At 65.8% G+C, this 22,977-nt stretch overlaps 5 protein-coding genes across 6 annotated transcripts in view; 3 read left to right on the top strand and 2 right to left on the bottom strand.

Moving 5' to 3' along the window:
- The window catches only part of CCDC120 (coiled-coil domain containing 120), a 6,648-nt gene extending 4,379 nt beyond the window's left edge, over positions 1–2,269 (bottom strand). The window contains 2 exon segments of the mRNA XM_034071877.1: positions 71–177; positions 2,230–2,269. Of these exon segments, the coding sequence (XP_033927768.1) occupies positions 71–177; positions 2,230–2,269 (147 nt within the window).
- Positions 2,206–3,360, bottom strand: LOC117437501 (extensin-1-like; the record flags this gene model as incomplete). Its single annotated transcript, XM_034071876.1, has 2 exons — positions 2,206–2,511; positions 2,735–3,360. Coding segments are annotated over 2 exons (648 nt in total), but the record flags the coding sequence as incomplete, so codon positions are not given.
- A 1,338-nt stretch (positions 3,361–4,698) lies between these two features.
- TFE3 (transcription factor binding to IGHM enhancer 3) lies at positions 4,699–7,767 on the top strand (the record flags this gene model as incomplete). The annotated part of the gene is given in 10 exon segments (XM_034071875.1): positions 4,699–4,815; positions 4,850–4,888; positions 5,102–5,287; positions 5,445–5,543; positions 5,745–5,794; positions 5,796–5,845; positions 6,036–6,092; positions 6,179–6,254; positions 6,355–6,502; positions 6,798–7,767. Coding segments are annotated over 10 exon segments (1,146 nt in total), but the record flags the coding sequence as incomplete, so codon positions are not given.
- A 431-nt stretch (positions 7,768–8,198) lies between these two features.
- On the top strand, positions 8,199–15,696 carry GRIPAP1 (GRIP1 associated protein 1). 2 transcript variants are annotated; one of them, XM_034071717.1, is made up of 22 exons: positions 8,199–8,307; positions 8,778–8,844; positions 8,928–8,989; positions 9,809–9,835; positions 10,018–10,125; positions 10,454–10,586; positions 10,695–10,771; positions 10,848–10,883; positions 11,029–11,060; positions 11,159–11,206; positions 11,291–11,390; positions 11,621–11,713; positions 12,227–12,319; positions 12,720–12,782; positions 13,195–13,281; positions 13,367–13,423; positions 13,498–13,597; positions 13,806–13,915; positions 14,216–14,353; positions 14,443–14,536; positions 15,237–15,364; positions 15,449–15,696. In XM_034071717.1, exons 1-22 carry the CDS (start codon positions 8,266–8,268, stop codon positions 15,518–15,520), a joined length of 1,767 nt encoding a protein of 588 aa, XP_033927608.1. In that variant the 5' UTR covers positions 8,199–8,265; the 3' UTR covers positions 15,521–15,696. The 2 variants fall into 2 exon arrangements, with proteins under 2 accessions (XP_033927608.1, XP_033927609.1); XM_034071718.1 differs by lacking the exon at positions 10,848–10,883.
- A 56-nt stretch (positions 15,697–15,752) lies between these two features.
- Positions 15,753–20,598, top strand: TBC1D25 (TBC1 domain family member 25). Its single transcript, XM_034071874.1, is given in 7 exon segments — positions 15,753–16,055; positions 16,340–16,449; positions 17,360–17,511; positions 17,853–17,974; positions 18,084–18,173; positions 18,175–18,288; positions 18,775–20,598. Coding segments are annotated over 7 exon segments (2,478 nt in total). The 5' UTR covers positions 15,753–15,989.
- The last annotated feature ends 2,379 nt before the right edge of the window (positions 20,599–22,977 follow it).

The raw sequence follows: 22,977 nt of genomic DNA, 5'->3' as shown, positions 1-22,977 counted from the left end.
CTGCCATAGCACCAGCACCGGGCCTGTACCGGGAACAGTGTCAGCACCGGCACCAGCACCGGGCCTGTACCGGGAACAGCGTCAGCACCGGTACCGGGACACTGCCATAGCACCGGCACCGGGCCTGTACCGGGACCAGCGTCAGCACCGGCACCGGCACCGGCACCAGCACCGGGCCTGTACCGGGAACAGCGTCAGCACCGGGACCGGCACCGGCACCGGGCCTGTACCGGGAACAGTGTCAGCACCGGCACCGGCACCAGCACCGGGCCTGTACCGGGAACAGGGTCAGCACCGGTACCGGGACCAGCACCGGGACACTGCCATAGCACCGGCACCAGCACCAGCACCGGGCCTGTACCGGGAACAGCGTCAGCACCGGCACCGGCACCGGCACCAGCACCGGGATAGCACCGGGACAGCACCGGTACCGGGACACTGCCATAGCACTGGCACCAGCACCGGGCCTGTACCGGGAACAGCGTCAGCACCGGCACCGGTACCGGGATAGCACCGGGACAGCACCGGGACCGGCACCAGGACAGAACTGGCACTGTGACACTGCCTCAGCACCGGCACTGGGACAGCACCAGTACACTGCTATAGCACCAGTATCAGCACCAGTACACTGCTATAGCACCAGTATCGGCACCAGTACACTGCTATAGCACCAGTATCACCAGTACACTGCTATAGCACCAGTATCGGCACCAGTACACTGCTATAGCACCAGTACAGGCACCAGTACACTACTATAGCACCAGTATCGGCACCAGTACACTGCTATAGCACCAGTACAGGCACCAGTACACTACTATAGCACCAGTATCGGCACCAGTACACTGCTATAGCACCAGTATCGGCACCAGTACACTGCTATAGCACCAGTATCAGCACCAGTACACTGCTATAGCACCAGTATGGGCACCAGTACACTGCTATAGCACCAGTATCACCAGTACACTGCTATAGCACCAGTATGGGCACCAGTACACTGCTATAGCACCAGTATGGGCACCAGTACACTGCTATAGCACCAGTATGGGCACCAGTACACTGCTATAGCACCAGTATGGGCACCAGTACACTGCTATAGCACCAGTACTGGCACCAGTACACTGCTATAGCACCAGTATCGGCACCAGTACACTGCTATAGCACCAGTATCGGCACCAGTACACTGCTATGGCACCAGTATCGGCACCAGTACACTGCTATAGCACCAGTATCGGCACCAGTACACTGCTATAGCACCAGTATGGGCACCAGTACACTGCTATAGCACCAGTATCAGCACCAGTACACTGCTATAGCACCAGTATCACCAGTACACTGCTATAGCACCAGTACCGGCACCAGTACACTGCTATAGCACCAGTATCGGCACCAGTACACTGCTATAGCACCAGTACCGGCACCAGTACACTGCTATAGCACCAGTATGGGCACCAGTACACTGCTATAGCACCAGTATGGGCACCAGTACACTGCTATAGCACCAGTATCGGCACCAGTACACTGCTATAGCACCAGTATCGGCACCAGTACACTGCTATAGCACCAGTATCGGCACCAGTACACTGCTATAGCACCAGTATCAGCACCAGTACACTGCTATAGCACCAGTACCGGCACCAGTACACTGCTATAGCACCAGTATGGGCACCAGTACACTGCTATAGCACCAGTATCGGCACCAGTACACTGCTATAGCACCAGTATCAGCACCAGTACACTGCTATAGCACCAGTATCACCAGTACACTGCTATAGCACCAGTATCAGCACCAGTACACTGCTATAGCACCAGTATCACCAGTACACTGCTATAGCACCAGTATCAGCACCAGTACACTGCTATAGCACCAGTATGGGCACCAGTACACTGCTATAGCACCAGTATCACCAGTACACTGCTATAGCACCAGTATCACCAGTACACTGCTATAGCACCAGTATCACCAGTATCGGCACCAGTACACTGCTATAGCACCAGTATCACCAGTACACTGCTATAGCACCAGTATCACCAGTACACTGCTATAGCACCAGTATCACCAGTACACTGCTATAGCACCAGTACCGGCACCAGTACACTGCTATAGCACCAGTATCAGCACCAGTACACTGCTATAGCACCGGTATCGGCACCAGTACACTGCTATAGCACCAGTATCACCAGTATCGGCACCAGTACCAGCACCGGTTGGGCACCAAGGTCAGAGGGTACCAGGCCACGTGGCACTGGAGCAGGGGTCAAGGGTCACCATGGGTCACTGGGACACAGGTCAGGTCCCTGGTTTCAGGTCAGAGGTCAAGGGGCGCCGGGGTCAGGGGTCACAGTGAGCACAGGTCAGGGTCCCACAACCTCCCAGGGACCAAGGGGCACTCGGGGCCTCCAAAGGGCAGAGGTCAGGGTTCACCGCAAGCCAGGGGTCAGAGGTCACGTACCTGCAGGGCTGTGCGTGCCGGGGGTCAGGATGTGACCCCTCAGCTCCATCCCATGGAGCCGCTGCAGGGGTCAGAGGTCAGGGGTCAACACCCACCCCCTGCTCCTTTCACCCCACTTCCGCCTCCGGCCCCTCCCCCACTCCCCTCAACGGCCCCAACCCCCCCCCGGGGCCCCTCCCCCCCCCCGGGACCCCTCCCCCCCCCCCGGGGCCTTCAGCGCCCCTCCCCCCCCGCACCCAGGGGGGTCCCGTTTCCCACAATGCCCCGCGGCGACCCCTCCTCACCTCACGTCCGGGGGATCCCGGTGCTGGGGGGAGGAGGTTCCGGTACCGGGGGGCAGGTTCCGGTACCGGGTGGGAAGGTTCCGGTACCGGGTGGGAGAGGTTCCGGTACCAGGGGGCAGGTTCCGGTACCGGCTGGGGAGGTTCCGGTACCGGGAGGAGAGGTTCCGGTACCGGTGGGGCAGGTTCCGGTACCGGTGGGGCAGGTTCCGGTGCTGGGGAGGAGGTTCCGGTACCGGGAGGGCAGGTTCCGGTACCGGTGGGGCAGGTTCCGGTACCGGTGGGGCAGGTTCCGGTACCGGGAGGGGAGGTTCCGGTACCGGTGGGGCAGGTTCTGGTACCGGGAGGGCAGGTTCCGGTACCGGTGGGGCAGGTTCCGGTGCTGGGGAGCAGGTTCCGGTACCAGGGGGCAGGTTCCGGTACCGGTGGGGCAGGTTCCGGTGCTGGGGAGGAGGTTCCGGTACCAGGGGGCAGGTTCCGGTACCGGTGGGGCAGGTTCCGGTGCTGGGGAGCAGGTTCCGGTACCGGGTTGGGCTCCGGAGGCCTCGGGCTCTGCGGCCGCCTCGGCCCCGGTTCCGTTCGGGCCTGCGCGGGGCGCGGGCGGGTGTCGGGGTCCCCCCTGCGGCACCCCCCGCCCCGTGATGTCACTTCCGGCCCTCACCCCCCCCCCCCCCCCCCCCCTTCGGCACTTCCTGCCCCAGCCCCAGGGAGCCGGAGTGGGGCAACGGGACCCGGAGAGACCCATAGAGACCCCCCCGGCCCTATAGGGACCCATAGGGACCCATAGAGACCCTCCTCTGGCCCTATAGGGACCCATAGAGACCCCCCCGACCCTATAGGGACCCATAGAGATCCTCTCCGGCTATATAGGGACCCATAGAGACAATCCCCGACCCTATAGGGACCCATAGAGACCCTCCCCGACCCTATAGGGACCCATAGAGACAATCCCCGACCCTATAGGGACCCATAGAGAACCCCCCGGCCCTATAGGGACTCATAGAACCCCCTCCAGGCCCTATAGGGACCCATAAAGAATCCCCTCCGGCCGTATAGGGACCCATATTGACCCCCCCCAGCCCCATAGGGCCCCGTCGCGCTCCGCAGCCCCCCAAGGCCCACAGCGATCCCCAGCCCGTCCTGCCCCATAGGCTCCCCCAGCCCCATAGCGCGTGGCCCGGCCCCATAGGGAGCTGCTGAGCGGCGCCGTGGGGCGCGGGGGGTGGCGATGTCCCGTGGGGTGACCGAGGGGACCCCCACCGCCCCGCCCCCCCCCCGGGCGCCCCACGGTCTATGTGCTGCTGGAGGGGCCCAGTGCCCCCGACACCCTCCGGCTGCTCAGGTGAGGGGGGGCTGGGGGGGCATTGGGGGTGTGGGAGCCTATGGGGCTGATGGGGGTTTGTGGGGGGCTATGGGGCCGGTGGGGGGCTATGGGGGTCTGAGGAGCCTGTGGGGTCGCAAAGGGGGCTCAGGGGATCTGCGTGGAACTGTGGGGCCCCTGGGGGTCTGTGGACACTTAGGGGGCTTTGCTGGTTTAAGGGGCTCTATGGGGGTCCATGGGGGCCTATGGGGGGTCTATGGGGCTCTATGGGGGGTCTATGGGGGGTCTATGGGTGTCTATGGGGCTCTATGGGGCATTCAGAGCTGTCCCTACCCGCTCCGGTTCCCCCCAGCCTGAGCTCTCTGCTGCCTGAGTCCGGGATTGTGGCTGACATCGAGTGGGACCCCCCAGGGGGAGACCCCCCCAGCGACCCCCCCGCGGACCCCCCCCTCTGGAGACCCCCCCGGCACCTTCTATTGCCTCAAGAGCCAGCCCCTCCCCCACAGGTACGTGCGACCCCCCCCCCCCCCCCCCATCCCCCCCACCCCCCCATGGACCCCCCTATTAACCCCCTCCCCCCCATTGCAGCCCAGACCCGGCCCCCCCCCCCCCACCGCCTCCATGGCCGCCCCCCCCCGCGGCCCCCCCCTCGTCGCGGGTGCTGCTGCGGCAGCAGCTGATGAGGGCCCAGGCTCAGGAGCAGGAGCAGCGCGAGAGGAGGGACCCCCCCCCCGGCCCCCCCCCCCACCGCAGCCCCGGGGCCGTCTCCTGCCATCGCCGTGGGGGGGGCCCCCCAGCAGCGACCACCCCCCCATGTGCCCCCCGAGGTGCTCAAGGTGAGACCCCCACCCCATAGGGGGGTATGGAGTGAGATGGGGGGGGGAGCTATGGGGGGGATATGGGGGATGCGGAGAGGGGGGGGTTATGGGGGGGAACAGAGAGGAGGGGGATATGGGGGGTGCAGGGCAGGAGGATGGGGGGGCTCTGGGGCACAGGATTTGGGGGGGTCTGGAGTAGGGGGCTCCCTGACCCCCCCTGTGCCCCTCCAGGTCCAGACCCACCTGGAGAACCCCACCCGGTACCACCTGCGGGCGGCACAGAGGCAGCAGGTCCGGCAGTACCTGAGCTCTGCCCTGGGCCGGGGGCCCCCCAGCCCCCCCGGGCCCCCCCCGGCCCCCCCCGCGCCCCACAGCCCCCTGGCACTGCTGCACATCGGGCCTGGCTGCGAGAAGGAGGTGAGGAACTGGGGGGGGGGGCATGGGAAAGGGGTCACGTGGGGTGGGTGTGATGTCACATGGGAGAGCTGTGACGTCACACGGTTGCTGTGATGTCATGCGGGGGGACCCTGGTCACCAGGCCAGTGCTTGCAGTGGTGCCCTTTGCCCTCTGCAGATGGATGACGTCATCGATGAGATCATCAGCCTCGAGTCCAGCTATGACGATCTCCTCAGCTTCGGCCCCACCGAGGGCGGCCTCCAGCTCCCGAGCACGGTGCGCGGCCCCTTTAAGGGCTGGGGGGGGCGTGGCCTGCTGCAAGCCACGCCTCTTGTCAGCAGGGGGTGTGGCAACGCTCCTCATTGGCTGCAACCGCTGTTGGGGGTGGGGTATCGTAACCCCGCCCTTCGGGGCGTGGTCTGAGGGGGTGTGGTCTAGGGGGCGTGGCCATTCTGACCACGCCCCCTCCCCCGGTAGGTCCCCGCCCCTGCGCCCCTGCTGGAGGTGTTCACCCCCCCCCCAGGGCGGCAGCAGCTCCTGCCCGGCTGAGCTGCCCCGAGTCAAGGCCGAGCTCTCGGGTATGGGGGATCCTATGGGGGCTGCTTATGGGGAGGGGTCCTTATGGGGCCTGGGGGGGGTCACTGTGGGGCAGGGATCACAGTGCAGCAGAGGTTTGGGGGGTCCCTATGGGGCAGGGGGTGCAATGGGGCCTGTTGGGGGCAGGAAGTGTTGGGGTTCCTTTATGCTTCCTGCCCCAAACCCCTTCAGAGACGGAGGCGAAGGCGTTGCTGAAGGAGCGCCAGAAGAAGGACAACCACAACCTGAGTGAGCAGGAGGCTGGGGGGGTTGTGGGTCTGGGTATGGGGGGGACACACGGAACATGGGGTTTACCCCTTCCCCATTCATCCCAGTTGAGCGGCGCCGGCGCTTCAACATCAACGACCGCATCAAGGAGCTGGGGACCCTCATCCCAAAATCCAATGATCCGTGAGTGGGGATCCCCCTCCCGAATGGATCCAATGGGGAGGGGCACTGAGGACCCTATGTGGGTTGTGGGAATGTCCCCAACAGCATCCCAATGCCATAGGGAGATGCGCTGGAACAAGGGCACCATCCTGAAGGCCTCAGTGGATTATATCCGGAAGCTGCAGAAGGAGACACAACGTTCCCGAGAGCTGGAATTGCACCAGCAGCGCCTGGAGCAGGCGAACCGGAGCCTCCAGCTCCGGGTCCAGGTCCGTGGGGTTGTTCTATGGGGCTGGGGAGTGCGTGAGCCTGGGATGGGGGTCTCTGGGTTCGTGGGTGGCTGTGGGGCTGGGATGGGCAGAAGTGGGGGATTCAGGGGTATCTGTGGGTCTGAGGGCTATTTTGGGGCCCATGGGGTGGGTTTGGACCCTATGGGGGGGGTTTGGACCCCATGGGGTGGGTTTGGACCCTATGGGGGGGGTTTGGACCCTATGGGGGGGGGTTTGGACCCCATAGGGGGGGGTTTGTACCCATGTCTCTCTAACACTGCCCCCCCCCCCCCAGGAGCTGGAGCTGCAGGCACAGCTCCATGGGCTCCCCCTCATCCCTCCGCTGGCACCAGCAGCCGAGGGGGGGTGTGAGGAGGCTCCTGGGGGCCCCCCCTTTCCCCCCGGGGGTCCCCCCACGCCCCAGTGCCTGCTGGACCTGGCTGTGGCCGAGGAGCTGCCCCTGGGGCTGGGAGCACCGGATGGGACCTTCGATGACATCCTCATGGACGAGGGGGGGGCTCTGTCCCCTCTCGGCCCCCCCGGAGCCCTCCTGGCCTCCCCGGGCCCCTCCCGCGCCTCCAGCCCCCGCAGCAGCCTCAGCATGGAGGACGAGCCCTGAGCAGTGCCCCTTTAAGGCCCTTCAGGTGCGGCCCCTTTAAGGCCCTTCAGGTGCGGCCCCTTTAAGGCCCTTCAGGTGTGGCCCCTTTAAGGCCCTTCAGGTGTGGCCCCTTTAAGGCCCTTCAGGTGTGGCCCCTTTAAGGCCCTTCAGGTGTGGCCCCTTTAAGGCCCTTCAGGTGCGGCCCCTTTAAGGCCCTTCAGGTGTGGCCCCTTTAAGGCCCTTCAGGTGCGGCCCCTTTAAGGCTCTCACCCCATCGTGCCCAACACCCCCATGGTTGGTTAAGGGGGCCCACAGGGTGCCTTGATGAGGCTTTTAAAACGGGCGAGTCCTTCCTAAGGCTGACGGTGGCCTTAAGGTGTTGCCCTTTTAAGACGCCCCATTGGTGGCCCCACCTTGGAGGACCTCTACCAGTATCACCCATTGGTGGGGTCCTCCCAGTGTGTGGCCCTTTTAAGGTGTTTCCTTAGCCCCGCCCCTCAGGGAAGCCGTGGCCCCACCCCAGCCTGGCCCCGCCCCTTCCTGCCTGTCTGCCAATCAGCGGGTTCCTGAGGGCTGGGCCCTCAGTGTCATGTCCCGGCCGCTCTCTTTTGGCCTTCACACAAGCCCCGCCCCCTCTCACAGGCCCCGCCCACCGGCTCCTCTTAAAGGGGCCCCACCCCCCCCCCCCCCCCCCCCCCGCACACCCCCCTCCGGTTTTGTACGGAAACGGTGCCCTGGGAAATAAACGTTTGTTAACGAGGAGCTGCCGGTGCTGAGTGTCCGTTGGGTTCCTATGGAGCTTATAGGGTCCTATGGAGCTTATACGGTCCTATGGACGTTATAGATCATGGGGGCTCTCTAGAGCCATTTATAGGGGTACCTATAGAGCTTGGGGGTCGCTGGACGTGGTTTGGGGTCCCTGGGGGCTGTATGGCCCCTATAGAATCCGTGACCCCGGATATATGATCCTGTGACCCCTATAGGGCAGCTCTGTAGCGCCCATAGGCGGAGTCCTACAGCCCACACGGGGGCGCTATGAGGGCTCCACCGTCACCCGGAAGTGATCCTCCTGCTGACCCGCGCCCGCTCCACCCCCAGCTCTATGACGTCGTCATGACGCCGGAAGGGGAGGGGCCGGCCCTGACGGCGCCGCCCACGCGCCAAGATGGCGCAGGCGCTGTCGGCCGAGGAGTTCCAGAGGATGCAGGTGAGGCCCAGGCCGAGATCGGGTCCGGTTCGTGTCCGGTTCGTGTCCGGTTCGTGTCCGGTTCGGGGCCGGTTCGTGTCCGGTTCGGGGCCGGTTCGTGTCCGGTTCGGAACCGGTTCGTGTCCGGTTCGTGTCCGGTTCGTGTCCGGTTCGGGGCCGGTTCGTGTCCGGTTCGTGTCCGGTTCGTGTCCGGTTCGTGTCCGGTTCGGCTCCGGTTCGTGTCCGGTTCGGCTCCGGTTCGGGGCCGGTTCGTGTCCGGTTCGGAACCGGTTCGTGTCCGGTTCGTGTCCGGTTCGTGTCCGGTTCGGAACCGGTTCGTGTCCGGTTCGTGTCCGGTTCGTGTCCGGTTCGTGTCCGGTCGGGTCCGGTTCGTGTCCCGCTCGGCTCCGGTTCGTGTCCGGTTCGGCTCCGGTTCGGCTCCGGTTCGGCTCCGGCCGCCGCCGCTCATCCCATCCCGTCCCGTTCCCCAGGAGCAGCTGCTGCAGCTCCGCACTGAGAACTACCGTCTGTCGGACGAGCTGCGCAAGAACGGAGCCGGTACCGGGGGGGGGACACCGGGAGGGGATGTGGGGGCCCTGGCGCAGCCGCTCACGGCCTCCTCGTGTCCGTGCCCCCCCCAGAGCTGTCGGCGCTGCGGCAGCGGGTGCAGGCGCTGGACCGGGACCTGGCCAAGGCCAACAAGGTGAGAACGGCCCCGGGTCCGGTGCGAGCGGCCTCGTTCCCGGTGTGACCGGTTCCGTTCCCGGTGTGACTGGTTCCGTTCCCGGTGTGAGCGGCTCCGTTCCCGGTGTGAGCGGTTCCGTTCCCGGTGTGAGCGGCTCCGTTCCCGGTGTGACCGGTTCCGTTCCCGGTGTGACCGGTTCCGTTCCGGTGTGACCGGTTCCGTTCCCGGTGTGACCGGTTCCGTTCCCGGTGTGAGCGGCTCCGTTCCCGGTGTGAGCGGCTCCGTTCCGGTGTGACCGGTTCCATTCCCGGTGTGACCGGTTCCGTTCCCGGTGTGACCGGTTCCGTTCCGGTGTGACCGGTTCCGTTCCGGTGTGACCGGTTCCGTTCCCGGTGTGACCGGTTCCGTTCCCGGTGTGACCGGTTCCGTTCCCGGTGTGACCGGTTCCGTTCCCGGTGTGACCGGTTCCGTTCCCGGTGCGAGCGGCTCCGTTCCCAGTGTGACCGGTTCCGTTCCCGGTGTGAGCGGCTCCGTTCCCGGTGTGACCGGTTCCGTTCCGGTGCGAGCGGCTCCGTTCCCGGTGTGACCGGTTCCGTTCCCGGTGTGAGCGGCCCCGTTCCCGGTGTGAGCGGCTCCGTTCCGGTGTGACCGGTTCCGTTCCCGGTGTGACCGGTTCCGTTCCCGGTGTGAGCGGCTCCGTTCCCGGTGTGAGCGGTTCCGTTCCCGGTGTGAGCGGCTCCGTTCCGGTGTGACCGGTTCCGTTCCCGGTGTGACCGGTTCCGTTCCCGGTGTGACCGGTTCCGTTCCCGGTGTGACCGGTTCTGTTGTGTCCCACAGGCCCTCAGTAAGAGCAAGAAGGCGCAGGTGGGTGCTGGGGGTGTCCTGCGGGAGCCTACGGGTGCCTATGGGAGCCTACGGGAGCCTACGGGTGCCTATGGGAGCCTACGGGTGCCTATGGGAGCCTATGGGAGCCTATGGGAGCCTACGGGAGCCTACGGGTGCCTATGGGAGCCTATGGGAGCCTATGGGAGCCCTTTGCCCCGCAGGAGGTGGAGGCCCTGCTGGGGGAGACGCGGATGCTGCAGGGGAAGCTGCAGAGCCAGGAGGATGACTTCCGGCTGCAGAACAGCACCTTGCTGCGGGAGCTGGCCAAGGTGGGGGCAGCACCCCCATAACCCCCCCTTGGGGTCCCCAATGCCCCCCACCCCCCATAGACAACCCATAACCCCCTCCTTGGGGTCCCCAATGCCCCCCACCCCCCATAGACAACCCATAACCCCCTCCTTGGGGTCCCCAATGCCTCCCACCCCCCATAGACAACCCATAACCCCCCCCTTGGGGTCCCCAATGCCCCCCACCCCCCATAGACACCCCATAGCCCCCCCCTTACACCCCATAGCCCCCCCCGTACACCCCATAGCCCCCCCGTACACCCCATAACCCCCCTATGTCTCCTTGGGGCTCATACCGGGGGGGTCTCAGCTTTGTGCACAGATCGAGGGCCTGGAGCAGGAGAACCGGCGGCTACAGGAGGGGGGAGCCCCCGGACCCCCCCCAGACCCTACCCAGGATGGGGCCGCTGGTGACAGTGGAGCTGCTTTGGCCCATACCGATGGTGAGGGGGCACTTGGGGGGGGTTGGGGCTGCCCCCCCATTAAGGAGTACTTGAAGGTGGGGATCTGGGGCCCTAGAGAGGGTTATGGGGCTGACCCTCCTCTTGCAGCCCCCCTGAACCCCCCCAAGGAGCCAGCACCAGCGGAAGAGGGGACTGGGACTGATGCTCTCCCCCCAGAACCCCAGGTACATTGGGGGGGGTGTATGGGGGTTATGGGGGGGTCTGATGTGGAACACACACCTCTTGGGGGGTCTCTTGCAGGCAGAGGTGGCCCAGCTGCAGGCAGAGGTGGCCGAGGTGAGTGCTGGGGGGTCCCATAGGGTTTGGGGGGGGGGGGGGTTCAGTGTCCCATAGGGATTGGTGGAAGCTCTTTGGGATGTGGGGGGGGCTGATGGGGCTGATTCCCCCCCCCCCCATAGTGATTCTTATATCCCTATTCCAGCTGATGGAGAAGCTGCGGAAGCAGGAGAACAGGTGAGATCCCAGGATGCCATCACTGGGGGCACATCCCTGCCCCCCCCCAGAGGCTTTTCCTGCTTCCATTCCCTATTTCCCCCTCCTTTCTCTCCCAGTTCACTCCAGTTGGAAGCAGAGAAGGAGACGCTGCTCAGGGACCAGCAGTGAGTGACCCAATGGGGACCCCATTGGGGATGCTGGGACCCCCCCAGTGCCTCGACCCCCCCCCCCCCTTTTCACCCGCTCAGGCTGGAGCTGAAGAAGCTTCAGGCTCAGAAGGATGAGGAATTCCGGGAGCTGCAGACCCGGATCCAGCGCCTGCAGCAGGAGCTGGAGGCTGCAACCAAGGTGCTGGGGGGTCCAATGGCTGCCCTATGGTATAGGGGGGTCGTGGGGAGCACCTTGGTGTGCAGGAGGTTTCTGGAGCAGCTCCATAGGGGATCTGTAGGGTCTCTCCAGCCCTATACAGTAGCTGGTGGTCTCACGGCAGCCTGGAGCATCTCTATAGAGCCCCATACGGCTCCAGGCACCTCTGCCGGGCCCTATAGGGCCCTATAGAGTGCTGTGTGGGGCGGCAGGAGGAGGTGGGGCTGCGGGAGCAGAGCGGAGCCCTGGCCCAGGACCTGCAGGAGGCTCAGGCACAGCGCGATGCCCTCGACAGCCAACTGCAGGTATGGCTGGGGGGGGTTGGGGTCCCTATGGGGGGTTTGGGGTCCCTGGGGGGGGGTTGGAGTCTCTGGGGGGGGTTTGGGGTCCCTGTGGGCGATTTGGGGTCCCTGGGTGGGGGGGTTGAGGTCTTTATGGCTTGGTTGGGAGCACACACTGGGTGCACATGTGTACATGGTTGCATGCATGTGTATGTGCACGTATGTATGGGACATGACATGTAGGTATGGATATGAATGCTCGTGTACGTTAGGTATAGAAATGTACACGGATATGCGTGTAGATAGATGTAGATACATATACATAGATATATACATATGTATGTTTAGATACAGACATGTACATGGATATACATATATGTATATGTAAGTGTAGACATGTATGTGGCTATACTCATATGTACATGTAAGTATAGATGTGTATGGGGGTACACACATATGTACATATATATATAGACATGTACGTGTATGTACAGACATGCACACGTATGTACCCGTATGTACATGTGCATCCCATAGGCCTGTGCAGAGGAGCGGGAGAGGCTGCGGCAGCGACTGAGTGAGGCTGAGGCTGCCTGGGGGGAGAGTGAGCGGCGCCGGCAGCAGACACAGGTCAGGGACCCCCCAGTGCCCCCCCCTTCCAGCCCCATTCCCAGCCCCATTCCCAGCCCCCTTCCAGCCCCATCCCAGCCCCATTCCCAGCCCCCTTCCAGCCCCATCCCAGCCCCATTCCCAGCCCCCTTCCAGCCCCATCCCAGCCCCCTTCCAGCCCCATTCCCAGCCCCATTCCCAGCCCCATTCCCAGCCCCCTTCCAGCCCCATTCCCAGCCCCCTTCCAGCCCCATCCCAGCCCCATTCCCAACCCCATTCCCAGCCCCATTCCAGCCCCATTCCCAGCCCCATTCCCAGCCCCATCCCAGCCCCATTCCCAGCCCCATCCCAGCCCCATTCCCGGTCCCCATCCTGGCCCCATCCCGGTCCCCATCCCAGCCCCACTGCCCTGTTCCCATAGGAGCAGCTGGAGCGGCGCGAGCAGGAGCAGGCGGCGGCCGAGCAGCAGCGGCTGGAGCTGGAGGTGATGGGGCCTAGAGGGGACCCCTCTGAGGGGTTCTGGGTGCCCCTATAGGGCCGTGGGCACCCCCACATCATTATGTGTGGGGCCCATCAAGATCCCGATGGCTCCACAAGGCCCTTTGGGTGCTGTGGGGGACAGGGGTGTAGGGCCTCTGTGTGGCTGTCTCAAAGCTGTGTTTGGTGTGGGGTAGGCGGGCTGTGGGGCACCTGTAGGACCCATAGGGCCACTTGTGGAGGGCACAGATGCTGTAGGGACCCTGTAAGGCTGCAGGATCTCATCGACTCTCAGTCTCAGTGCCTTCTATGGCACCAGAGGTCTAAGGGAGCAGGATGGGGATGTTCCATGCTCTCTGCTGTGGCCCCCTCGAGTCCTACACAGCCTCTGAGTGCCCCATTGATGCCCCCATCCCCAGGGCCGTGTAGGGGAGCTGCGGGTGGCACTGGGGGATGCCGAGCGGCACCGGGAGCTGCAGGAGGCCGAGGGCCAAGCTCTGCGCCAGGTACCCCCAAACCCCCCCCCATCAGTGACCTTTCAGCACCCCCATATACACTCTGAGCCTTCCCCTGACCTTCTTTGTGTGCCAGGAGCTGAAGGACGTGCGGGACGGGCAGCGCATCCTGGAGAAGAAGGGCAGTGCTGCGGTGAGGGACCCCCAAAGGGGGGGGGGGGGCACCCAGAGCCCCTGCACTGGGCCCTGACCCCCCCTCATCCCCAGCTGAAGGACCTGAAGCGGCAGCTGCAGCTGGAGCGGCGCCGGGCTGACCGCCTGCAGGAGCGGCTGCAGGAGCTCCTGGCACCCACCCGTGCCCGCTCCGGTCTGATGGGTGCTGGGGGGGGGTCCTGGGTGCCCCTGGGTGGATGCTGCCATAGCTTAGGGGTTGTAATGGGGTGAATGGGTGCAGGGGGGTCCTGAGTGGCTGAATGTGGGGGGGGGGGGTGGGTGCACCCCTGCTGGCCCCACAGCAGTGGGGGGGGTGTGGGGAATGGGGCCTCTGTGGACATCGTTGTTTGCTCTGTCCCCAGGGCTGGAGGAGCTGGGGCTCGAGGGGGGGTCCCCAGGACGGGGCCCGGGGGGGGACAGCAGCAGCCTGAGCTCCCTGGGCCGCGATGGCTCCGCCCCCGGCAGCATGAAGGTGGGCGGGGCCTGGTGATCGGGGGCGTGGCTTTGGATGGGGTGTGGCTTTAAAGTGGGTGTGCCCTTGGGGGTGTGGCTTTTGGAGGGTGTGGCCTGGGGGGCGTGGCTTTAAATGAGGTGTGTGTTGGGGGGCGTGGCTTTCTGTGAGGGTGTGGCTTTGGGGGCGTGGCTGCGGGTGGGCGTGGCTTCAGGGGGTGCCCTTGCACGTGGTTTGTGGGTGACGGGGGGTGGGTGCTCTGTGTGGCCTTGCCTATGGAGCTGCCTGCCCACAACCCCCCACTGCCCCTGTCCCCTGCAGTCTGGCTCCGGCAGCCCCGGGGGGGGCAGCGGTGCAGGGGGGGTTCCCTGTGGGGGGGGCCTGTCCCCTGCAGAGGTGGCAGAGCTGTTCCAGCGCCTGGCCCAGAGCCAGCAGGAGCGGTGGCTGCTGGAGGAGAAGGTACCGGGGGGGGATGGGAGGGGCTGGGGGAGCACTGGGGGGGGGGGGGTCATGCATGGAGCCCTTCTCCTGTGTGTGTCCCCCCCCAGGTCCGTCACCTGGAGGTGAGCAGCGCCTCCATGGCAGAGGATCTGTGCCGCAAAAGCGCCATCATCCAGAGCTTCGTGCGTGACAGCCGCCTGGGTGAGATCCCTGTGCTCCCCTTCCTGCTGCCCCCGTATCCCTGCGCTCCCCTTCCTGCTGCCCCCGTATTCCTGTGCTCCCCTTCCTGCTGCCCCCGTATCCCTGTGCTCCCCTTCCTGCTGTCCCTGTATCCCTGTGCTCCCCTTCCTGCTGCCCCCGTATCCCTGTGCTCCCCTTCCTGCTGCCCCCGTATCCCTGTGCTCCCCTTCCTGCTGCCCCTGTATCCCTGTGCTCCCCTTCCTGCTGCCCCCGTATCCCTGTGCTCCCCTTCCTGCTGCCCCCGTATCCCTGTGCTCCCCTTCCTGCTGCCCCTGTATCCCTGTGCTCCCCTTCCTGCTGCCCCTGTATCCCTGTGCTCCCCTTCCTGCTGCCCCCGTATCCCTGCGCTCCCCTTCCTGCTGCCCCTGTATCCCTGTGCTCCCCTTCCTGCTGCCCCTGTATCCCTCTGTAGGCCCCTATCCCCCCATACGTCCCCATCTCCCTACCCCCTTATATCCACATGTCCATACCCCTCTGTGTTCCCTTCTCCATATCCCTCTACATCCCCATCTCATTGCACCCCTATGTCCCTATCTCACTACACTCCCATCTTCCTTTCCCCGTTTCCCTATCTCCCTACCCCCTTGTCCCCATCTCCCTCTCTCCCTATGCCCCCATCCCCCTGTAACCCCCTATCCCCATCGGCTCCTGTGCCCCGCAGAGGCTGCAGGACCCTCGGGGCTGTCCCGCCGGGGGCCGGGGCCGGGGGAGGAGGAGCTGAGGGAGATGAACAAGAAGCTCCAGAACCTGCTGGAGGAGCAGCTCACCAAGAACCTGCACCTGGGCCAGGTGGGCGGGGCTTGGGGAGGGGGCGGGGCTGGGGGCGGGGCTGTGCCCTCTGACTCCGCCCCCTGCCCCCCCCCCCCCCCGCAGGACCTGGAGGCGCTGTCGCAGGAGCTCGCCCGGCTCAGGAAGGAGCGGGCGGCCCCCCCCGGCCCCCCGTGAGCCTCTCTGCAGGCTCCGCCCACAGCCACGCCCCCCGGTGGGCGGGGCGAGGTCACTTTCCCGGGAGAAAGCCCCTTTAAGAGGTGGGGCCCATCGGTGGCGTTGCCGTTTTAAGGGGGCGGGGCCCGCATGCGTCCCGCCCCTGCCCCCCCCCAATAAACTCGCTTGAGCCGCTGCGTCTTGCGTCATTGCTTACGTGGGGTGGGGCGCGTCACGCTCCGCCTCTTTACGTCACGCCCGCCGCTGACCCGGATGTTGTTGCCGCCGGAGCCGCAGGATGGGGACGGTTGTGCCGCTGCTCCGGACCGGCACCGAGCGGCGCGCGGCGTGACGTCAGCACGGTGACGTAATAACCTCCGGTCCCCCCCCCCCGCACCGTCCGGTACCGGCGCCGCCCTCCCCGGTTCCGGTCCTGCGCCTGCGCGGAGCCGTGCCCGGACCCCCCCCCCCCCCCCCCCCCCCCCCCGCAATGGCGGCTCCGGGGGGCGGGGCCGCGCTGGAGGAGGAGTGCGATGTAGTGCGCGTGCGCGTCAAGGTGAGGGGCGTGGCCTCGAGGTGGGCGGAGCTCATTCACACCTCGGGGGAATTGTGCCACGTGGTGGGGTGGGTGGGGCTAACTCAAGGGGGCGTGGCCAACAAGGGGGCGTGGCCAACAAGGGGGCGTGGCCAACAAGGGGGCGGGCCAACGAGGGGGCGTGGCCAACAAGGGGGCGTGCTTCGAGGCGCTGTTGCCGCGGCAACGGACGCGGCCACCCCGCTGTGTGTGTGGGGGGGGTCTCCCCTTGGCCCCCCCCCCATCACTGCCCCCCCCCCCCGCAGAAGAACGAGGGGCTGCAGCCGCCCGAGTTCCGCTCCTTCGCCGTGGACCCACAGATCACATCCCTGGACGTGCTGCAGCACATCCTGGTCCGCGCCTTCGACCTGCAGGGGTGAGTGTGGAGCTCCCGGTCCCCCCTGACCCCCCCAGTCCTATGGACCCGTCCCTGACCCCCCAGTGCTATGGACCCGTCCCTGACCCCCCCAGTGCTATGGACCCTTCCCTGACCCCCCCAGTGCTATGGACCCTTCCCTGACCCCCCCAGTGCTATGGACCCGTCCCTGACCCCCCCAGTGCTATGGACCCGTCCCTGACCCCCCAGTGCTATGGGGCCCGTCCCTGACCCCCCCAGTGCTATGGGGCCCGTCCCTGACCCCCCCAGTGCTATGGGGCCCGTCCCTGACCCCCCAGTGCTATGGACCCGTCCCTGACCCCCCAGTGCTATGGACCCGTCCCTGACTCCCCCAGTGCTATGGGGCCCGTCCCTGACCCCCCAGTGCTATGGACCCGTCCCTGACCCCCCCAGTGCTATGGACCCATCCCTGACCCCCCAGTGCTATGGACCCGTCCCTGACCCCCCCAGTGCTATGGGGCCCGTCCCTGACCCCCCAGTGCTATGGGGCCCGTCCCTGACCCCCCAGTGCTATGGACCCGTCCCTGACCCCCCCCAGTGCTATGGACCCGTCCCTGACCCCCCCAGTGCTATGGACCCGTCCCTGATCCCCCAGTGCTATGGACCCGTCCCTGACCCCCCCAGTGCTATGGACCCGTCCCTGACCCCCCCAGTGCTATGGACCCGTCCCTGACCCCCCAGTGCTTTGGACCCGTCCCTGACCCCCCAGTGCTATGGACCCGTCCCTGACCCCCCAGTGCTATGGACCCATCCCTGACCCCCCCAGTGCTATGGACCCGTCCCTGACCCCCCCAGTGCTATGGACCCGTCCCTGACCCCCCCAGTGCTATGGACCCGTCCCTGACCCCCCCAGTGCTATGGACCCATCCCTGACCCCGTCCCCCCGCAGGAGGAAGAGCTTCTCCATCAGCTTCGCCGCCCGGGACCCGCAGGGCCAGGAGAGCTTCGTGCCCCTGCTGAGTGATGGGGACCTTGCAGCCGCGTTCGCCTGCGCCCGCCCCGCACTGCGCCTGCGCCTCGACGTGCGGCCCCCGGCTGAGAGTGAGCATTGGAGGGCAGGGGGGGAGGCGGCTGTGTCCCCTATGGGGTCCTCATCTCCTCACCTTGTACCCTATGGGGTCCTCATCTCCTCACCTTGTATCCTATGGGGTCCTCATCTCCTTACCCTGTACCCACACCTCCCTGTTCCATTGCACTCCCCTCTCTGTGCTGCTCTCCCCCTGTTCCTACCCCCTACATTTCCATCTCCCTGTGCCCATGAATGTCCCCATCCCTGCTTCTGTTCTGGTTCCTGGGGCACATCCATAAGGGGCTCCATGGGGGGGTGTCAGGGAGCTGCCTTGTGTGCCCCATGGAATGACCCCAGCCTGGGGCTGCTGCAGGCCCACTGCTGGAGGACTGGGACATCATCAGCCCGCGGGAGGTGGCAGCCGTGGAGCCCCTCCCGGAGCGCCGCTCACTGCTGGCTGCAGCTCTGCCCTTTACCCAGGCCCTGCTGGCACAGGTGAGGGGGGCTTGGGGTGTCCCCCCCATCCCAATCCTCCCAGTCCCCTCCCAGTGCTCCCAGTCCCCTCCCAGTGTTCCCAGTCCCCTTTGGACGTGTTCCCCCGCAGGTTGGCCGGACACTGGCCCGGGCGCAGGCTGCCCTGGCATGGCCTGAGGGGTCCCCCCCGTCCCCCCCTCTGCCGCCCCCCCCCCTGCGCCCCACTGAGTGATGCCGACCTCCGCACGTACCTGGGTCCTGGGGGGCGGCTGCTGCGGCCCCAAGACCTGCGGCTCCATGTCTACCACGGCGGCGTCGAGCCTGGACTGCGCAAGGTGAGTGCTCCCCGTGCCCCCCCCGGTGGTGTGGGACAGACCCAGCTGGGAGCTCAGCCCTTTTTGGGTGCCCCCCCCCCCCGTTTCTGTGCTGTGTGGGTCATGTCTGCCCCTTCCTGCCTTCTGATGGGGTTCATGGGGTGCTGGGGGGGGACATGCAATAGGGGATGTGTTGAGACGGGAAGTTCAGGTTGGATTGAAGGAAGCTGTTTCCTGGGTGGGTGCTGGGCACTGGAGTGGGTTCCAAAGAGGAAACGGATCCATCCCTGCAGTGTGGTCAAGCCCAGCATGGATGGGGCTCATGCACCCCCCCATCGGTGTGTCCCTGCCCATGCAACCCTCTCATTCACAGCACCATAGAACAATGAGGGTTGCAAGGGACCTTAAGCCCCAGTTCCAACCCCTGCCATGGGCAGGGACACCTCCGGCTGAACCACAGCACCCAGTGCTCCATCCATGGCTCTCACCGCATCCCCCCCCCCGCAGGTGGTTTGGCGCTACCTGCTCAACGTCTTCCCCCCGGGTCTGTCCGGCCAGGAGCGCCTGGCTCACCTGCGGCGCAAGGCAGATGAGTACGCGGCATTGAAGGCGGCGCTGGCGGCACAGGCGGCCCCGGCCGAGCTGGCGCTGGTGGCGGCCGCGGTGCGCAAGGACGTGGTGCGCACGGACCGCGGGCACCCCTACTTCTGCGGCCCCGAGGAGGGGCACCCGCACCTGGCGGCGCTGCAGGCTCTGCTCACCACCTTCGCCCTGGGCCACCCGCGCCTGTCCTACTGCCAGGGCATGTCGGACGTGGCGGCTCCGCTCCTGGCGGTGCTGGATGATGAGGCCCAAGCCTTCCTCTGCTTCTGCTCCCTCATGCGGCGCCTCGGGCCCCGCTTCCGGCCCGGCGGCCGGGGCCTGGCTCGCGCCTTCGCCCACCTCCGGCGCCTGCTCCGCCGCACGGACCCCCCGTTCTGGGCCTTCCTGGCCGCCCGCGGAGCCCACGACCTCCTCTTCTGCTACCGGTGGCTCCTGCTGGAGCTCAAGCGCGAGTTTGCCTTCGAGGATGCTCTCAGGGTGCTGGAGATCACGTGGAGCTCCCTGCCCCCTGCCCCCCCGCCCCCCCCCGAGGGGGTTCCCCTCCTCGGAGCCCCCCTGGGCCCTCACCACCGGGGGCTGCGGGAGCGGCGAGGGCTGAGGCCGAGGCCCCCCCGGCGCCTGCGCCGCCAGCGCATGGGGGGGGCTGGGGAGGGGCAGGGGGGCTCCAAGGGGGGCTCCAATGGAGGCTCCAATGGGGGCTCCAAGGAGGGCTCTGAGGCTCCCGAGAGCTGTGGGGCTGAGCAGGAGGCACCAAAGGGCTCCCGGGGGCTCCCAGAGGGGCTTGGGGGCTCCGGGCTCAGCCAGAGCCGTGGGGATGAACCAGGGGGGCTCCAGAGCCCCAACAGCCCCAAGGGCAGCTCTGGGGGTGGCTGTGGGAAGCTCGAGGTGTTTGGGGATGGCCAAGCTCGTCCTGACCAGCAGGGCTGGGGCAGCTCCAGTGATGCCCATTCTGGTACCCAGGGCTCTGGGGAGCTCCAGGCTGGTGCTGATGGCCCCCGGGGTATCCAAGAGCATCCCAAAGCCTCCAGTGATGGGGGCCGGGATGCCGGTGCCCCCAGGGCCATGGGGGAGGCCCAAGAGCCAGATGCCTCTGAGCAGAGCCATGGAGCTCCCAGTGCCTCCCTGCAGGAGCTCAGTGCCACCTCCTGCTCCCCTGCCCAGGGGGGGGAAGACCCCACAGAGGTTGATGGAGACCCCAAAGAGGTCCAGGACCTCAGACAGGTCAGTGAACACCCCATGGAGGCCCCCAAGTACCCAAGTGAGGTTGATGGAGACCCCAAAGAGGTAGGTGTAGACCCCATAGAGCTCCATGAGGATGCCACAGGGTTATGCGAAGCCCCCATAGAGCTCCAGGAGCCCCCCATAGAGGACCCCTGGGGCGGCAGGTGGCCTTGGGAAGCCTCCAGCTCCTCTTCCTCCTCCTCCTCCTCCTCCTCCTCCTCGGAGGACGAGGTTGGGGTGGAGGACGATGGGTCCCCCCTGCCGCCGCCCGAGGAGCTGGGCCAGGGGAACCCGTTCCTGCTGTTCCTATGCCTGGCCATGCTGCTGGAGCAGCGCGAGGCCCTCATGGCGCGAGCCGGGGACTACAACGAGGTCGCCATGCACTTCGACCGCCTGCTCCGGCGGCACCACCTGCCCCGGGTCCTGCACCGCGCCAAGGGCCTGTTCGCGCGGTACCTGGAGGGGTGGGGGGGGGCACCCCCGGGGGGGGCGCAGGGCATGGGGTGAATGGGGGGGGGGGGACGGGAAGGGGAATGGGGGGGGGGGGGGAAGGTCGTGGGGGGGGTGGGAGGTATAGGGCAAGGTGGGGATCCATAGGATAACATGGGGGTACCGTGGGGAGCCCTAAGGTCAGTACAGGGAGCCATAGGGCAAGGTGGGGATCCCATTAGGGATGCTGTAGGCCCATATGAGGGCCCCATTGACCCCCTATAGGGGACTTACAAGGCACAAATGGACTCCTTGGAGACACCCCAATATGAACCACTACATCCCAGCTGGGATCTACATTGCCTTGGGCCAGACCAGTATGGACCATCACAGACCAGGATGGGGCTGGGTTGGACCAGTACATCTCCATCAACTGGAATGGCGACATTGACGTTGCCTTCAGCACTCCCAGTAAGGACCAGCATGGCAGCCCAGTGGGAGTTCTTCACCTGTGTGGCCTTGCATCCTCCCAGTATGGACCAGTGGGGTGCGCTGACTGGGATTGAATGCACATACGGCTTCTTCCAGTATGGACCATTGCAGCCCAGTTCCTGCCCCTGCCCTGGCTGCCTTTTACCCCCTCCTTATTTATTGCCCCCCCCCGGAGGGGTTATTCTGGGATCTCTGCGGCACTGGGGATGTCAATAAACCCAATGCCTGTGTCTGGTGCTCTATGGGTCTCTATGGGCCTCTATGGGTCTCTATGGGTCTCTATGGGTCTCTATGGGCTGGGAAGTGATGGTGTCACTGTTGGGGTGTGGGGAGAGAGGTGGGATCTTCCCAGTGTTCCCATCTCCTCCCAGTGTCCCCAGTTCCATCTCTGCCTGCATTGGCTCAGGCTGTTCCCAGTTCCCCTCCCATCACTTCCCATTGCCCCTCATTGCCTTCCATTGCTTCCCATTGCCTCCCAGTCCGTCCCAGTCCCCCCCACCCCCCCCTACTTCCCCCCCCCCACCCCGGAGGTGACGTCTCGGCCACCTCAGGCCTTTGGGTGCTTCCGGGCGGAAGAGGCCTCCGCAGGGACCCAGCACCGGGGGGGGGGTCCCGGTGCACCCAGGGATGAGCCGGGGGGGGGCGGCCCCGGGGGGGGCTCCGGTGCCCTCGGTGCTGCTGCAGCCCCACGAGCACCGGAGGCTCCTGGAGCTCCTGGGCAGGAAATGTGTGGTGAGGGGGGGGCATTGGGGTCAATGGGGCCGTGCAGGAAGTGGGGGGGGTAAGGGGGTGGGGGGGTCCCATTGGGGTCAATGGGGCCATGCAGGAAGTGGGGGGGGGTAAGGGGGTGGGGGGGGTCCCATTGGGGTCAATGGGGCCATGCAGGAAGTGGGGGGGGTAAGGGGGTGGGGGGGTCCCATTGGGGTCAATGGGGCCATGCAGGAAGTGGGGGGGGTAAGGGGGTGGGGGGGCCCATTGGTGTCAGTGGGGCTCTGCAGGAAGCTGGGGGGGGGTAAGGGGATGGGGGGATTCCATTGGGGTCAATGGGGCTCTGCAGGAAGCTGGGGAGGGCAGTGTTTAATGGGGGGATGGGGGGGCAAAGGGTGGTTCTGGGGGCTCTCTGGGGTCTCTGTGGGTCTGGGTTTCTCGGGGGCTCTCTGGGTCTCTATAGGTGTCTCTATGGGTCTAATGTGCTCTGTGTGTCTCTATTGGGGCTCTCTGGGTGCTCTATAGGCATCTGTGGGTGCTCTATAGGGCTCTCTATGGATCTCTATAGGGCACTATGGGTGCTCTCTATGGATCTCTATGGGGCACTATGAGTGCTCTCTAGGGCTCTCTATGGGTCTCTGTGGGGCTCTAGGGCTCTCTATGGGGCTCTATGGGGCTCTATGGATCTCTATGGGGCACTATGAGTGCTCTCTAGGGCTCTCTATGGGTCTCTATGGGGCTCTAGGGCTCTCTATGGGTCTCTATGGGGCACTATGAGTGCTCTCTAGGGCTCTCTATGGGTCTCTATGGGGCTCTAGGGCTCTCTATGGATCTCTATGGGGCACTATGAGTGCTCTCTATGGGTCTCTCTGGGTTCTCGCAGGCGCTGGTGACGGCTGTGGCCCAGCTCGTGGTGGCCGAGCCCGGGGGCGGCGCGGGGGGGGGCCTGGACCCGGCGCGGCTCCGGTGCCGTTTGCCTCGTGCGGGACGGGTCCCGGCGCTCCTACTTCATCCGGCTCTACCGGATGGGCGTGAGTGGGGGCGCGGGGGTCTCCCATAGGGGTCTATGGGGGCTCCCATAGGGGTCCCTGCGGGGGTCTCCCATAGAGGTCCCTGGGGGGGGGGGGTCTCTCTGGGGGTCTCCCATAGGGGTCTATGGGGGGGGTCGCGGGGGTCTCACGTCGGGGTCCGTGGGGGGTCTCTGGGGGTCTCCCATAGGGGTCCCTGGGGGGGTCCCGGGGGTCTCCTATAGGGGTC

The sequence above is a fragment of the Melopsittacus undulatus genome, chromosome 22, assembly GCF_012275295.1.
Source record: "Melopsittacus undulatus isolate bMelUnd1 chromosome 22, bMelUnd1.mat.Z, whole genome shotgun sequence".
Lineage (NCBI taxonomy): Eukaryota > Metazoa > Chordata > Aves > Psittaciformes > Psittaculidae > Melopsittacus > Melopsittacus undulatus.
Note: the sequence above shows the minus strand (reverse complement) of the source record. Positions and strands in the feature narration are given on the sequence as shown.